The 13793-nt window shown below is 37.8% G+C and overlaps 1 protein-coding gene and 1 pseudogene across 2 annotated transcripts in view; one reads left to right on the top strand and one right to left on the bottom strand.

Annotated features, from left to right (window-relative positions):
* LOC104707372 overlaps window positions 1–1527 on the bottom strand; it is a 4123-nt gene extending 2596 nt beyond the window's left edge. Inside the window, exons 1-2 of one of the 2 annotated variants that reach the window (XM_010423705.2) lie at window positions 741–1527; window positions 9–622 (exon numbers count right to left, since the gene is read on the bottom strand). In XM_010423705.2, coding sequence (XP_010422007.1) covers window positions 9–622; window positions 741–1429 — 1303 coding nt within the window. In that variant the 5' untranslated portion in view covers window positions 1430–1527. The remainder of the gene's footprint in view (window positions 1–8; window positions 623–740) is intronic. The other variant, XM_019228515.1, reaches the window with a different exon arrangement.
* Window positions 2880–11222, top strand: LOC104707371 (annotated as a pseudogene).

Below are 13793 nucleotides of genomic sequence, written 5' to 3'. Positions count from 1 at the left end.
AAACTTACCTGCAATGGCGCTCTGTTGTCCTGGTTTATCCTCGAGCAACTTCATCGACTTCTGAAGTAGTTTCAACGCTTCTTCAGGTTCATCCACAGACTCATAAATAGCAGAAATCTCAGTTAATCCACCAGCAATCTCCTCCACAGTTGTCCCAGGCACAGGCTTGTTATATATCCTCAAAGCATTCTCACAGTATGACTTAGACTCCCGGAGTTTCCCTGTCCTATGGTAAAGCTCAGCCAACCTAACAAACACTGATGCAACCGTCGGATGACTCTCTCCTTTAGAAGACTTGAACACAGTGAGAGCCTTCTGATAAGAGAACACAGCTTCATCAAACCGACACAGCGACATGTAAATATTCCCAATACTAACATCAATCGACGCAACCTCAGATTCTTGTCCACTCGCAATCATAGCCATACTAGCAAGAACAAGATGCTCGAGCGCGTTTTCGTAATCCCCTTTAGCCTCACAGATAATTGCCATCAGTCTCCTATCAGCTGCCTCCTCCAGTGAGGCTGGTTCACTATGAGCTCGGTGGATTTCTAGAGTCTTCTTGCATAACTCTTCAGCTTTATTGAACTGCATTGCTTGAACATAAGCTTCTGCTAAGTACCTGAAACCATTATTGAAATGAAATCTATAAAACTTAGATCTAACCAAAAAAAAAAATAGAAGCTTTTACCAAAACGTAATCTAATAAAGTAACCATTAAATGCATTTTAATTAAGAACCTGCAAGTTTCTCCAACTCGTGGATCCGTATCGCCCAGAGTCTGGATCTGGATCTTGAGACCTTCTTCATAACAAGCAATAGATCTATCGATCTGACCAAGCATGGACAACGTATCACCAAGCTGCATATGACCAGAAAAGGCAGCGAGAGAGTGGTCAGGGCCACGAGTTGGATCAGGGACTTGAATAGCTCGCTCAAGTGGTGGTACAGCTTCATCGAACCGACCGAGACTACAGTAAATAGCAGCGAGAACGTGGAGACTCATGGAGAGGTCAAGAACAGGTCCACCATCGCTACCGCCGGGGATAGGCGGAGCAACGGCGGCGCAACATCGTTCAAACGATTTGGTAGCGCGGATCGCGTAGTCTAATGCTTTGTTAGGACCTTCGCCTGAAGCAATGGCGTCACGAGCTAATTTTAGAAGGAAAGGACCGAGATCTGGATTGTCTAGTGATGGATCGTCGACGTCGACTACGGCTGCTGCGGCGGAGGAGGATAGGCTTGGGGAATCTTTTTTGCCGCTGGATCTGCCTGGTGATGGTTTGGATCGAGATGGTGTAGAGGAAGGGGTCTTCTTCATCGGAGTTCGCGGCGGGTTTGAGAGAGGTTGCGTGTCTGGCACGGACACACGTAGCGGTGGCGCGTCGGCTGGTGTTTTGACTGAGACGAGACCTGGCATTGCTGGCATGAATGTGTATGTGTGTGAGAGAGATAGAGAGAGAGGAAGAGAGAGTAATGGCGGATTTGGTTTTGGATCGGATTGAGATCTCTTCCAAGTGGGGAAGGAGACGAGTCAGTCAGTGAAAGAGGTAAGGGTAGTTTTGTAATAATGTCTTTGATTGGAGGATATAACGGTCATGTATGCTGTTGGAAAATAAATACTGGTAATATAATTTTTATTATTTTCCTTATACAAAAACAAAGAATAGATTTTTGTACTTAATGAAGACAAGTTCGGTAATCACAATTTCACAAACATAACAAATTAATAAATATATTGATCAATAAAAAATAGTAAATTTAATATATTGAGTTTTGATGTCATAAAAATAAATAGGAATACCCACAAAAAAAAACTTAGAAAACACAGTTATAAATATTATAATTTTACAAAAAAAATTAACTTAATGAGGACAGACAAAGATAATAAAGCATAATTTTCCAATTGGATAATAAGTTTGGTCGATACATGGCTTCATCATCATCATCTTTGGTTGTACTCACATACACTACTAAACTAGTAGTTGCAGTGGTAGGTGAATCACCGTCAACAACCAGGTTCGACGTCTCTCACAACAAAACCTATTCTCAACCATTATGATACTGCCAAGTGGAAATGACAGAAAGATAGACTCGTGCCAGCTATTAAAGAAATACAACTTTTTAAAAACAAAAATGTCAGCTTGGTATTTTGGTAATGATGGACAAACAAATTAAATTAAGACTTTTTTATTAATCAATTTTTTTAGGTAGATAAAGATAATATAAAAGAGAACTAAAACCAGCTCGGTTTGTGTTGTGTTAATCCATAATCTATCATGTGATAAGATACTCTTGACGGTCTATGTTGTTACCAAAATTAGGAGCAAACCTTCTATATCATTCTAATTTTTTATTCTTCAGATTTAGTTAATTTGATTTTTATGTCATAGTTTCTTCGATGATTGAATTTGTTAGTCGATCAAAAATTAGAATACTTAGAGAATCAAAAAAAAAAGCCTGTTCCTTTTTTTAGAATCCTTCGTATAAACTCTATATTGAAATTTTCCAATATTTATTTTAACTCAATAACACTTAAAAAATAGTTATGTATCAAATTAATAATATGTCACAAAGAGGAGCACTATTTTCAATAGGTCCAACTGTTGGGTGTAAGACCCGGCCCACTATTCTTCTTTCTCCCTTTTGTTGCGTTTCACTACTTGGGCTTGAAATTTTGGCCCATTCTCTTTCTTTCTTGTAGAAGAAGTGACTTCGATGGAGACTAGTTGATTCATTCTGTGATTCTTGCTTGCTTGATATCTCTGTTTCTACTCAATTTAGACGATATCTACACGCTTGCTAGTTTTTGACCAACTCGGGTACTTCATTTATTCCATGGAGACTCCTAATTCTTGCCATTGGTCTTTGCTCCTGTCGATATCTTGATATCTCTCTTCGAACGATTGAGTTTTGTAGATTTCCACCGTGCTAAGATCGTGTGTAGGAATTGGTATATGTGCTCGAAACAAACGTTGCACAAGAAAACTGGATCTCCATGGCTGATTCTGTTTCCAGAAGATGGTTGCGTGCTATACAACCCTGACGAAGATAGGGTTTACAAGACAAAGAGAGACTTTTCAGGGACTCGATTCCTATCAAACTCAGGTAACTTGTTCCTCACGCTAGATTCTGTATCCAACCTCTTTATCATAGACGTGTTTAGCGAGAAGATGATCGATCTTCCACCTCTAGACTCAATCAAGGGCGGTGGTGTTTTTTCTCTTAAGCGAGTAGGTGATAAAAATTTCAGAGAGATATTAACTAATGGTGGCTTAAGTTTCACCCGAAGTGTGGTAAATCTGAGAGGTATTTTGTGGGTAGACGAGAAGAAGAAGGAAGACTACACAGTTGCATGGTTATTCGATGGTAGTTGGGATGGTGCCTGTTATATAGCCTTTTGCAAGAACGGGGAAGATCATTACCGTACCATTCCAACGCTGACCGATGTTCCGAGAAGGTCACGAGGCATATGTGAATCTGACATGGTACTCCGGGGGGATATGCTTTACGTCCTCCCGTATGGTCGATACTTTCGAGTCCTGGATTTGCAAATAGGATTCAATGATGTTGTGTCCAATTAATTACACTGAGATTTACCCAACTTCTCCGAGTAGTGATAATGAAATCTATAATGGAGCATCTTTTAAGCGTACCATTGCTGTTACAACATCTGGCGAGGTTTTGTTGGTTGAGAGGATCGTTTATGAGGTAACCTCTGGAGTACCCAGGATCTGCTTCCACCTCTACAAGAAAGTTCCTAATCCAGATCCGGACGAGCTTGTCTACAAACCAAACGTGTATGTTGAGATATATTTTCTAGGTGATGAGGCCCTCTTTCTCGATACGGGTATAACTGTGCCTGCTGACCATCGTCTTGGTATTGAACAAAACTCCATCTATTTCACGCGTCATGACCGTTTACGTAATGGTATAGTGGAACCTTCACACTTGTCCCGGGACATATGTGTGTTCAATCTTGAAACAAAGAAACTCACACGCTTTCCTAACCTCTCTTACTTAAAGCCCAAGGATGCTCGATGGTTTCTCACGTCTTAATTAGCTTTCTTTCTGACTTTATCTTAAGGTTATGTTCTGTTATATTAATTCCCTGTGTGGTTTATCTCTTGCAAACAAAAACGCTTCCCCATGGTTTCTCCTTGGCTCTTGATTTGCTTTATATGGTTCTTCTTGTGTTTGATATAATATATATGAATTAAAAACATTATCTGGACTTAATGTACTATATTCTAGCAGTATATTACCTAGTTTAATATAATGTTTATACTATACTTAATGGTAAAAACTATCAGTTTTCATTCCTTACTCATAAAGATTGAGATCGAAAATCTTTTTATGAGCATAACAAGGTGAGTTGGGAACATGCAGTGTAACAAACAAAACAAAAAGTTCATAAGAGGCTTCCACCAAGAAGATGTAGTATTCCTCCTGAGTCCTGATTCGATAAAGTGCTAGCAGTGAGAGTATAATTTTTACCTAAACACATGAAAGCGTAAGGATAGACCGGCCCAACACTGTTGGCTGCTTAAACCAATTTTTTTTTTTTTTTTTGCCCTAAGTAAAAAAAAACAATGTGCAATTTTTTTTTTTTACCGCTTGTTCCAACAATTTTTTTTTCGTCAAAAATAAATTTATATTAATGAATTAGAATTGTCTTCGTACAACTGGTTTGAAAGCCAGCATGGGGTGTAAAACATTTAGAGTTAAAAGATATTTGTATACTACCAAATTTGGCTAGTAAATGAACTGTCTTATTACAAATTCTTGATGCATAGACAAAAGAAACAGTGTTAAATAAATTTGACCAATAAATAATATTTCGGCAACTAGGCTCAATGGAAATATCATGGAAAGTTTTGTTAACAATCTTGGTTAGTGTCTTGCAATCGCCTTCCAACAAATATATGTCAAACTTTATAAACATTTTACAATATATGTTATAAATCTTTTAAAAATTACTGAACATTTTTTAAATAAAAAAATATCGATACTTATATGGTCCTCAAATAACAATACAACTTTTATTACAATACCTTTTTAAATTACCACAAACATAGATTGATAATTTTCTTAAACATGTTATAATTAAATCATTTATAGATTTTTGTAAGGTTTATAATATATGTTATAAAATGTTTAAGGGTATCTTTAATTTGCAAAAATACCCATAAACATTTTTTAAAAATGTTTTTTTTTGCATATATAATATATATATATATATATATATTGCTTGTATGATGCTCATATTTTGCTTATTGTTTGCTTATTTTTCTTATTTTTTTTGTTAACTTTTACTCAATTCTAAAAATCAACATTAAATATTACAATACTATCATCCTTTAATTGTAAACATCTTACCACCATATGTGGCTAGTAATATTGCATTTTTCTCTCATCACTCTGTTTCACTCTCTCTTTATCTCTGTTTCAGTTTCATTGTTCCAGATATTGATCAAGGTAAGGAGGATGTGAGAACAATGACGAATGGTCAAGTGTCCGTACAATTGTCCGTACAAGTCATCACTTATGGGCTATGGTTCATATAAAAGAATGGAGAATCAGAGGCCCTAATGATATCAAGACACATTAGAGAAGAAGGACCTAGATCATGGGAGTTGCAGAATATCTCAGAGAGGAGTCACATGTTACCTTGGTTGACGAGCTCAACGATTCAAACAAGGATTACAGGTCGCTCTGACCTTAGGTGTTCTGCAGAAAAGTTAACTTTATATCCCTTTCTCTCTTAATGTTCTTGTAATGGCTATATGTTGTAGTAGTGTCTATATATGGCTTGTAACCTACAATTGAAATGATCTAATCTAAGTATTCTATTCTTTCTAGTTCATTCTCTCATGATTCTTTTTGCTCAATTCTATTTCCGCAATTGTAACATGATATCAGAGCCAGACTATTGATACTTAACAATCCAACTCTTCTTTTCTACTCGCTCGTTTTATGATTTTTCTCATTCTCTCTTTCCATTCACACTGTAAAACTTTGTCCAACGGTCCATACCACTTGAACATGGAGAACTCAAAACCGCTTGTGTTACCTACTTTTCTTAAGGGAGGAAACTACCTCATGTAGTCAAGGACCACCAAAACCATACTATGTGGCCGCGGACTTTGGAGCCATATTAAAGGAACTAGAGTTCCAAGGCAATCCACCAAAGAAGATGGTAAAGAAACCATCAAAGAAGATGAGGAGGAGGCTAAACTCGAAGAAGAAGTCGTATGGTTTCAAGAACATCAGACCGTCCTCTCAATACTCCAAAACTCTCTTGAGGCTCCCATTCTTGAAGCTTACTCATATTGTGAAACTACTAGTGAGTTATGGGAGACGCTAAAGAATGTATTTGGCAACATCTCCAATCTCACTCGAGTCATTGAAGTAAAGAAAGCTATCAATGACCTAACTCAAGAAGATATAGAGTTCAACAAACACTTCGGCAAGTTTAGGTCTATGTGGGCAGAATTCGAAATGCTCAGACGAAACACCATGGACCAGTGGTTCTTAATGAGAGAAGGGAACAAGACAAGGTCTTTGCTCTTCTCCTGATGATCAAAAGGTCAATTAAAACCTAATGTGCACTCAATCACAATCTAGTGGTATCGTCGTAACACTTCAGGATCGAATCCACAAGGACCAAATAATTGCACTATGAAACTATGAAGATCGAATAAAGCTAAGACAGAAAAAGGAAGTTTGTGAAACAAGAATTAATTAAAAACGGAAATTAAATAAGTTGTTTTGAATCAAAAAGGAAATATTGGACGCAAGGAATCGATGGGGGATATAATCTCGGACTAAGGTGGTTAGATGGGGATGCGTTAAACACCGTTCTAGAACTCAAATCACAGTTGTAAAGCTAACCTACTTCCACAACGTTAACTATCTATGCAATGAATTCACTAGATCCTAAACCATCGTTTGGATCTAGCAAATCAAGCAAGCAATAAAAGTTTAAGTTTGATATGTTCATAAGGTGCCATAACTTCAACTTCTGTTGGCTAAGGATCACCTTGCTCACCTATGTTCTTTTCAAGCAACTCAACAACACTTTTGGCGCCATGATGAATTTAACCTAAGATCATAAACTAGGTAGCTAATCTAGTTTACGTTTTAAGAACAACAATAGATGAAGAACAAAATAAATCAATCCACAATCTAAAGCACCATCGTTAGAGAATTATAAACCCCTTTGAAACCCGAAAGCCAATAGAATAACTACTCAGACATGGAGATAAAATAACAGCAAATCAATAATGAAGAAAACATAATTGAATTGCAAAAGAATAGAAAATATGGTTTAGAAATCTTCTCCACAGTGTCAAGAAGGATTAAAGATCTTCTCCCCCAGCTCTCAATACAAAATAGTCTCTAAAAATAAAGCTTATGTCTCTGGAGGCCGAGCCTCTAACTTAAATATCAAAATAAAATCCTAAAAATCGGTTTAAAACGAAAAAAGAAAAGTTGCTTCGGGTACGGGATTGGTCGATCCCGAATGAGGATCAGCCGATCCTGGATGCTTTTTCTGTGTTTGCTCCATCTGCTTGCTAGTCCGATCAGTCTTCACCAAATTTGCTCCACATGCTTGTTTTCATCCCCAAAATACTTAGTTTCCTTCCAAAGTAGCCTAGAACCTGTACAGACTCACAAAAGACTAAAAAGACTCTAAATGCACACTTTGACTCAATAAAAGACTCAAAACAAACCTAGAAACTATGGTTAAAACCTATAAAATACAGACACATCAATTCCCCCGGACTTGAATCTTTGCTTGTCCTCAAGCAAGAACATACAAAAACTCAGGATCAGAGAAAAAGTTTGAAAGTGGAAACTCACATATTCTTGTGAACCTCTTCTTTGCACTCTTCATCAAATCAAATTAAGAACTACTTTTTGTATTCTGCTCATGATTAGGATCAACCCTCCCTACTTTGAACACCACAACCTTAAAGAACCTTTAGAATCCCCATTGTTGTCTCTCTAAATCAGATTAGTGAAAATGTGTGGTCTCGCCGAGGGAATGTTGATCACTGAACTTATTGACTCCTTCAACCTTTTAATGCCCAAGACTTCCTTCATATGTTTCCTTTCCTCTCTCTTTTCTCACTTCCAAAGGATCGATTTTTCCCTAATTTTCTAGGGTATCATTGTATTTTTATTATCGATCCCTGCTCTTTTCTTTGGACAGGTTTCCATGAATTCTGAAGAATGCACAGGTTTACGCACAACCCTCGGTTCACTTCTCTTTTACATATATCCTCTTCTTCTTCTTTTCTTTTCACTTTTTTCTTTTTTTTTGTTAGTATTGAAGGGAAGAGGGGAAGCATAATATGTGAGGAGATGCATGTCTTGTATTGCTTAAGGGAGGAGTCTTGTTCGATTTATACCAAGTCCCAAGGCAAGAAGTTAAATCCGGTTAAGTCCTTTCAAAGCTAGAGACAACGCAAGATCAACTTAATGTTCTCGTTGGTGAGGATCTTTTGGGGCGTGTTGATTCTCCTCATATTCATTCCAAGCTTCATTCAAAAATCAAAAGTACTAAAGCATTCATAAGAGTGTTAGTTCAAAACAAAGACTCGTCGAAATGATCATTGTTTCCCAACATTTTTGACTCGATAAAATGACTCAAAGAAAAGAAAAATCCAAAGAAAACAACAAAAAAATGACATCAGTAAATTGGAGACACCCCTCCCAGGACTTACTTCACACCGTCTCGGTGTGAAAGCAAATCCAAGAAAAGAATGAATCCCACAAAGCAAAAAAGAAAAAGAATGGGAAAAAACTAAAAACAGGTTATCTCGCATCTGGTGTTGGAGTGGTGTTGGCAAGGGTGGGGACTGATCAGTCTCGGGATGGGATCGACTGATCTGAAATACTATTGAACTTTGAGCTACCCACAGAAAACCAACGGGATCGATTGATCTGTAAGGAGGACCGATCGATCCTAAGTTCATGGAATAAAAAATTTCGCATCTTCTGTGTTTCGTACCTGTTCCTGAAAATACTCAACACTGGACATGATTTCACCGTAATAAATCCTAAAACAAAACCAAAATCCTAAGACAAATAAATAATAAAAAAACAGAGGGTAAGCCAGCACAAACCCATGGGTTGCCTCCCATAAGCGCTTGTTTAAGGTCTATAGCTTGACCACTCAACACAAAATGTCAATCATGAGTATCAAAAGGCTGAGCCAATGGACCTTTAGTCCTTCTCTTGTTAGTGCAATAAACAATATGTGTCAAGTAACACAGAATTATCCATTGCAAAACGATAAAATCCACATCAAGGAAGTTTACTACAAATATAGCATATACTTTGAAATATTCCTTGATGGTTGGATGCTCATGAGGATCAAATGCATTTAATGGGAAAGTAAAGTCAATTTCAGGTTCAAACGAGGTTTTCAAAAAATAATCAACTTCATCACCATTAATTTCATAAAACACAATATCCTCATTCATATAATCAACCTTAGGGTCCTTAGTTTCATGCATAATTGTATCAATATCAAGAACACAACCTAGGTAAGATTCTTCAAGAAGAAAGCTAGATACATCAGACATTGAAAACTCAAACTCGAGATCATGAACATTTAAAGCACAATGATATTCAATATCAAAACATATTTCATGATAATCCCTAGCAAGTTTTTCTGCTCTTAAAATGTCTAGACGTTGAGACTCACATATCAAATCATAGCATTCATCAATGAGCAATGGAGTATCCAAACTAGAGGTCACCTCTTCAATGCATGGAATGTGAATATCCTCAAAATCATGAATTTCAAGGATGGAAACGCATGTACCTTCTATTTGGCTTTGTGGAACCCAATATATTACTTTTTCGCAAGCATGAGCTTCCCTAAAAGTCGGTTTAAAACGGAAAAAAAAAGTGACTTCGGGTACGGGATCGGTCGATCCCGAATGAGGATCAGCCGATCCTGGATGCTTTTTCTGTGTTTGCTCCATCTGCTTGCTAGTCTGATCAGTCTTCACCAAATTTGCTCTAGATGCTTGTTTTCATCCCCAAAACACTTAGTTTCCTTCCAAAGTAGCCTAGAACTTGTACAGACTCACAAAAGACTAAAAAGACTCTAAATGCATAATTTGACTCAAAACAAACCTAAAAACTATGGTTAAAACCTATAAAATACAGACACAACAATTCCCCTGGACTTGAATCTTTGCTTGTCCTCAAGCAAGAACAGACAAAAACTCAGGATCAGAGAAAATGTTTGAAAGTGGAAACTCACATATTATTTGAAACATCTTCTTTGCACTCTTCATCAAACAAAATTAAGACTACTTTTTGTACTCTGCTCATGATTAGGATCAACACTCCCTACTCTGCACACCACAACCTTAAAGAACCTTTAACATCCCCATTGTTGTCTCTCTAAATCAGATTAGTGAAAATGTGTGGTCTCGCCGAGGGAATGTCGATCACTGAACTTATTGATTCCTTCAACTTTGTAATGCCCAAGACTTCCTTCATATGCTTCCTTTCCTCTTTCATTTCCCACTTCCAAAGGATCGATTTTTCCCTAATTTTCTAGGGTATCATTGTATTTTTTTTATTGATCCATTGCTCTTTTCTTTGGACAGGTTTCCATGAATTCTGAAGGATGCACGGGTTTACAAAAGACTAAAAAGACTCTAAATGCACACTTTGACTCAATAAAAGACTCAAAACAAACCTAAAAACTATGGTTAAAACCTAATAAAATACAGATACATCACCTGACTCTAAACCCGACCTTTAATGACCTCATTAAGCATATCCTTAGGTCTGATAAACTGCCAAGCTTTGACGACGTCTGCTCACAAATTCAGAAGAAACAGGATTCCCTTGGTCTCTTTAGCGGTAAAGGAGAGCTCTCGATGGCAAACAAAGGAGCCTACCGACCTGATGAAAGAAGATCAAAGGGAGGATGTGAGTATTGCAAGCGGAAGAATCATACTAAAGATAAGTGTTGGTTCCTGCATCCTCATTTAAGTCCAAGCACTATGAACAAGGAGCCAAGAGCCAACATAACCCGAGTCAAGGATGAACAGAGTGCAGCCGGTACATCAAAGAATGAGGAAGAGATGGTATTTGGAGACTATGTGAAGAAATCAGACCTGGAAGCCTTCTTCAAATCGCTAGCTGCCATGAAAGACTCCAGTAAAACCTTCTTCACTCATAGTTAGAATAGGTCTCTAGTAGTTGATTCAGGTGCATCACACCATATGATTAGCAACTCAAACTTACTTGATAGTATAAAACCGGCTAGAGGTAATGTTATAATAGCTAATGGGGATAGTATTCCAGTTCAAGGAATTGGTAATTTAAAGTTATTTGATAAAGAATCAAAAGCGTTTTACATGCCTAAGTTTACCTCTAACCTTCTCTCTGTAAAAAGGGCAACCAATGATCTAAATTGTTATGCTATATTCAGGCCTCATGACGTTCAATTTTAGGATATTGAGACTGGAAAACTACTTGGAGAAGGTGGTACCAAAGATGATCTTTACATTCTTGATGACACCTCACCAAGTCTCTCTAAATCTTCCTTTGCTAGTTGTTTAGGTGTTTCTTTTAATGCTATGTGGCATGCTAGATTAGGTCATCCTCATTCTCCTGCACTTGAATTGATGATACCTAATGTTTCATTTGATCACTCTAATTGTGAGGCTTGTATTCTTGGTAAACATTGTAAAACTGTTTTTCCTAAGTCTACTATTATCTATGACAAGTGCTTTGATCTAGTTCATTCAGATGTTTGTACATCACCATGCGTATCTAAGGACAATAACAAGTACTTTTGCGACTTTCATTGATGAAAAATCCAAATATAATTGGATCACTCTGCTCCCTGCAAAAGATCGTGTGATTGATGTTGTTATGAATTTTCAAAATTATGTTTCTAACCAATTTAACACTAAGATCAAAGTGTTTAGAACAGATAATGGGGGCGAATATACAAGCACTCGATTCAAAGAACACCTATCTAAACACAACATTATGCACCAAACAAGTTGTCCATACACTCCTCAACAAAATGGAGTTGCAGAGAGAAAGAACCGACATCTGATGAAGGTCGCATGCTCAATGATGTTTCACACCAATGTTCCTAAACGATATTGGGGAGATGCAGTGATGACAGCGTGCTATTTAATCAATATGATCCCAACAAAAGTCGTAGAAGATGTATCACCATTCGAGGTATTGAACAAAGTAAGACCATCCACTGATCATCTAAAAGTATTCGGTTGTGTTTGCTTTGTGCTAGTACCAGGAGAACTTCGAAACAAGCTAGATGCTAAGAGCACCAAGTGTAAGTTTCTCGGCTACTCAACCACACAAAAGGGGTACAAATTCTTTGATCCTATCAACAATCGCATGTTTGTATCACATGATGTCAAGTTTATTGAAAACCAAGGCTACTTTGATTAGAGAGATTGGATTGACTTGAAAAACTTGGCAACACCAACTGATCTATCTGCTAGCCTCAAGTTTCTCTTGATCACCTTGGTTCTTCACCCACACTTGAGACATCACCACCGATACAACGAGACACAGACATAGCTATTGTAAACCTTGAGGAAACCTCACCTGATCATACGAGTGAAAATTCGGAGCTAATGCACCTGCAGCTCCAACTGAAACAACGATTAGTGAGTCCGAGGGGGAGACAACGACGACTCTTCTAGAAGTGTAGAGGAGGTTGAAACAACTCACCAACCATTGAGGCGTAGTGCTCGTACGAGACCTCATCCATCTACATGGAGAGACAAACAATTTTACTACAACAACCAAGCCATAGCTCATCCGATTCAAGCTGTTTTCTCTCTTGCTCTCTTACCTGTAGAACATCAAGCATTCTTAGGGAAAATAGATGAACAAGACATTCAAAGAATCTATGAAGAGGCGAAGGAAAGCAAAGATTGGCTATGCAGTGGATGATGAAGTTGGAGCTATGAAGCGTAATCAGACATGGGATGAAGCAAACCTCCCACTAGGAAAGAGAGCTATGAGCTCCAAATGGGTATTCACCATAAAATATCTAAGTAATGGGGACATAGAACGATACAAAGCTCAACTAGTAGCTCGCGGCTTCACATAAACCTATGGAGAGGATTACAAAGACACGTTTGCTCTGGTTACCAAACTTCATATGATAATGGTTGTGCTTTCATTGGCTACTAACTTTTCTTGGGAGTTATGGCAGATGGATGTGAAGAATACGTTCTTACAAGCAGAGCTTAAAGAGGAAGTCTACATGACAACACCACCTGGTCTTGAGGATTCAATCACACCTGGGAAAGTGTTGAGATTAAGAATAGCTATATATGGTCTCAAACAATCACCAAGAGCTTGGTACCACAAATTGAGCTCCACACTCATAAGTCATAGATTCAAGAGGTCACATGCTGATAATACCCTGTCTACTCTCCAAAATGCGAAAGGTATAGTGGTTGTCCTCATTTATGTTGATGACTTAATCATATCAGGGGACAACACCGAAGGTATTCAAGAAGTTAAAATATTTCTCAATTCATTTTTTGGCATAAAAGATCTAGGGGAGCTTAAGTACTTCCTTGGGATTGAAGTGTGTCGCTCTCCAGAGGGAATGTTTCTATCTCAGAGGAAGTACACACTTGACTAATTGAGTGAGACAGGAAAGCTAGAAGCAAAACCAGTAGACACGCCACTCCCGGATGGATACCAGGCCGAACGAAAGGGGGAGAGGATGGAACCTCTATATGAGAATCCCTCTC

The sequence above is a fragment of the Camelina sativa genome, chromosome 8 (assembly GCF_000633955.1).
Source record: "Camelina sativa cultivar DH55 chromosome 8, Cs, whole genome shotgun sequence".
NCBI classification, from domain to species: Eukaryota; Viridiplantae; Streptophyta; class Magnoliopsida; order Brassicales; family Brassicaceae; genus Camelina; species Camelina sativa.
This window is presented reverse-complemented; position numbering and strand designations above follow the sequence as displayed.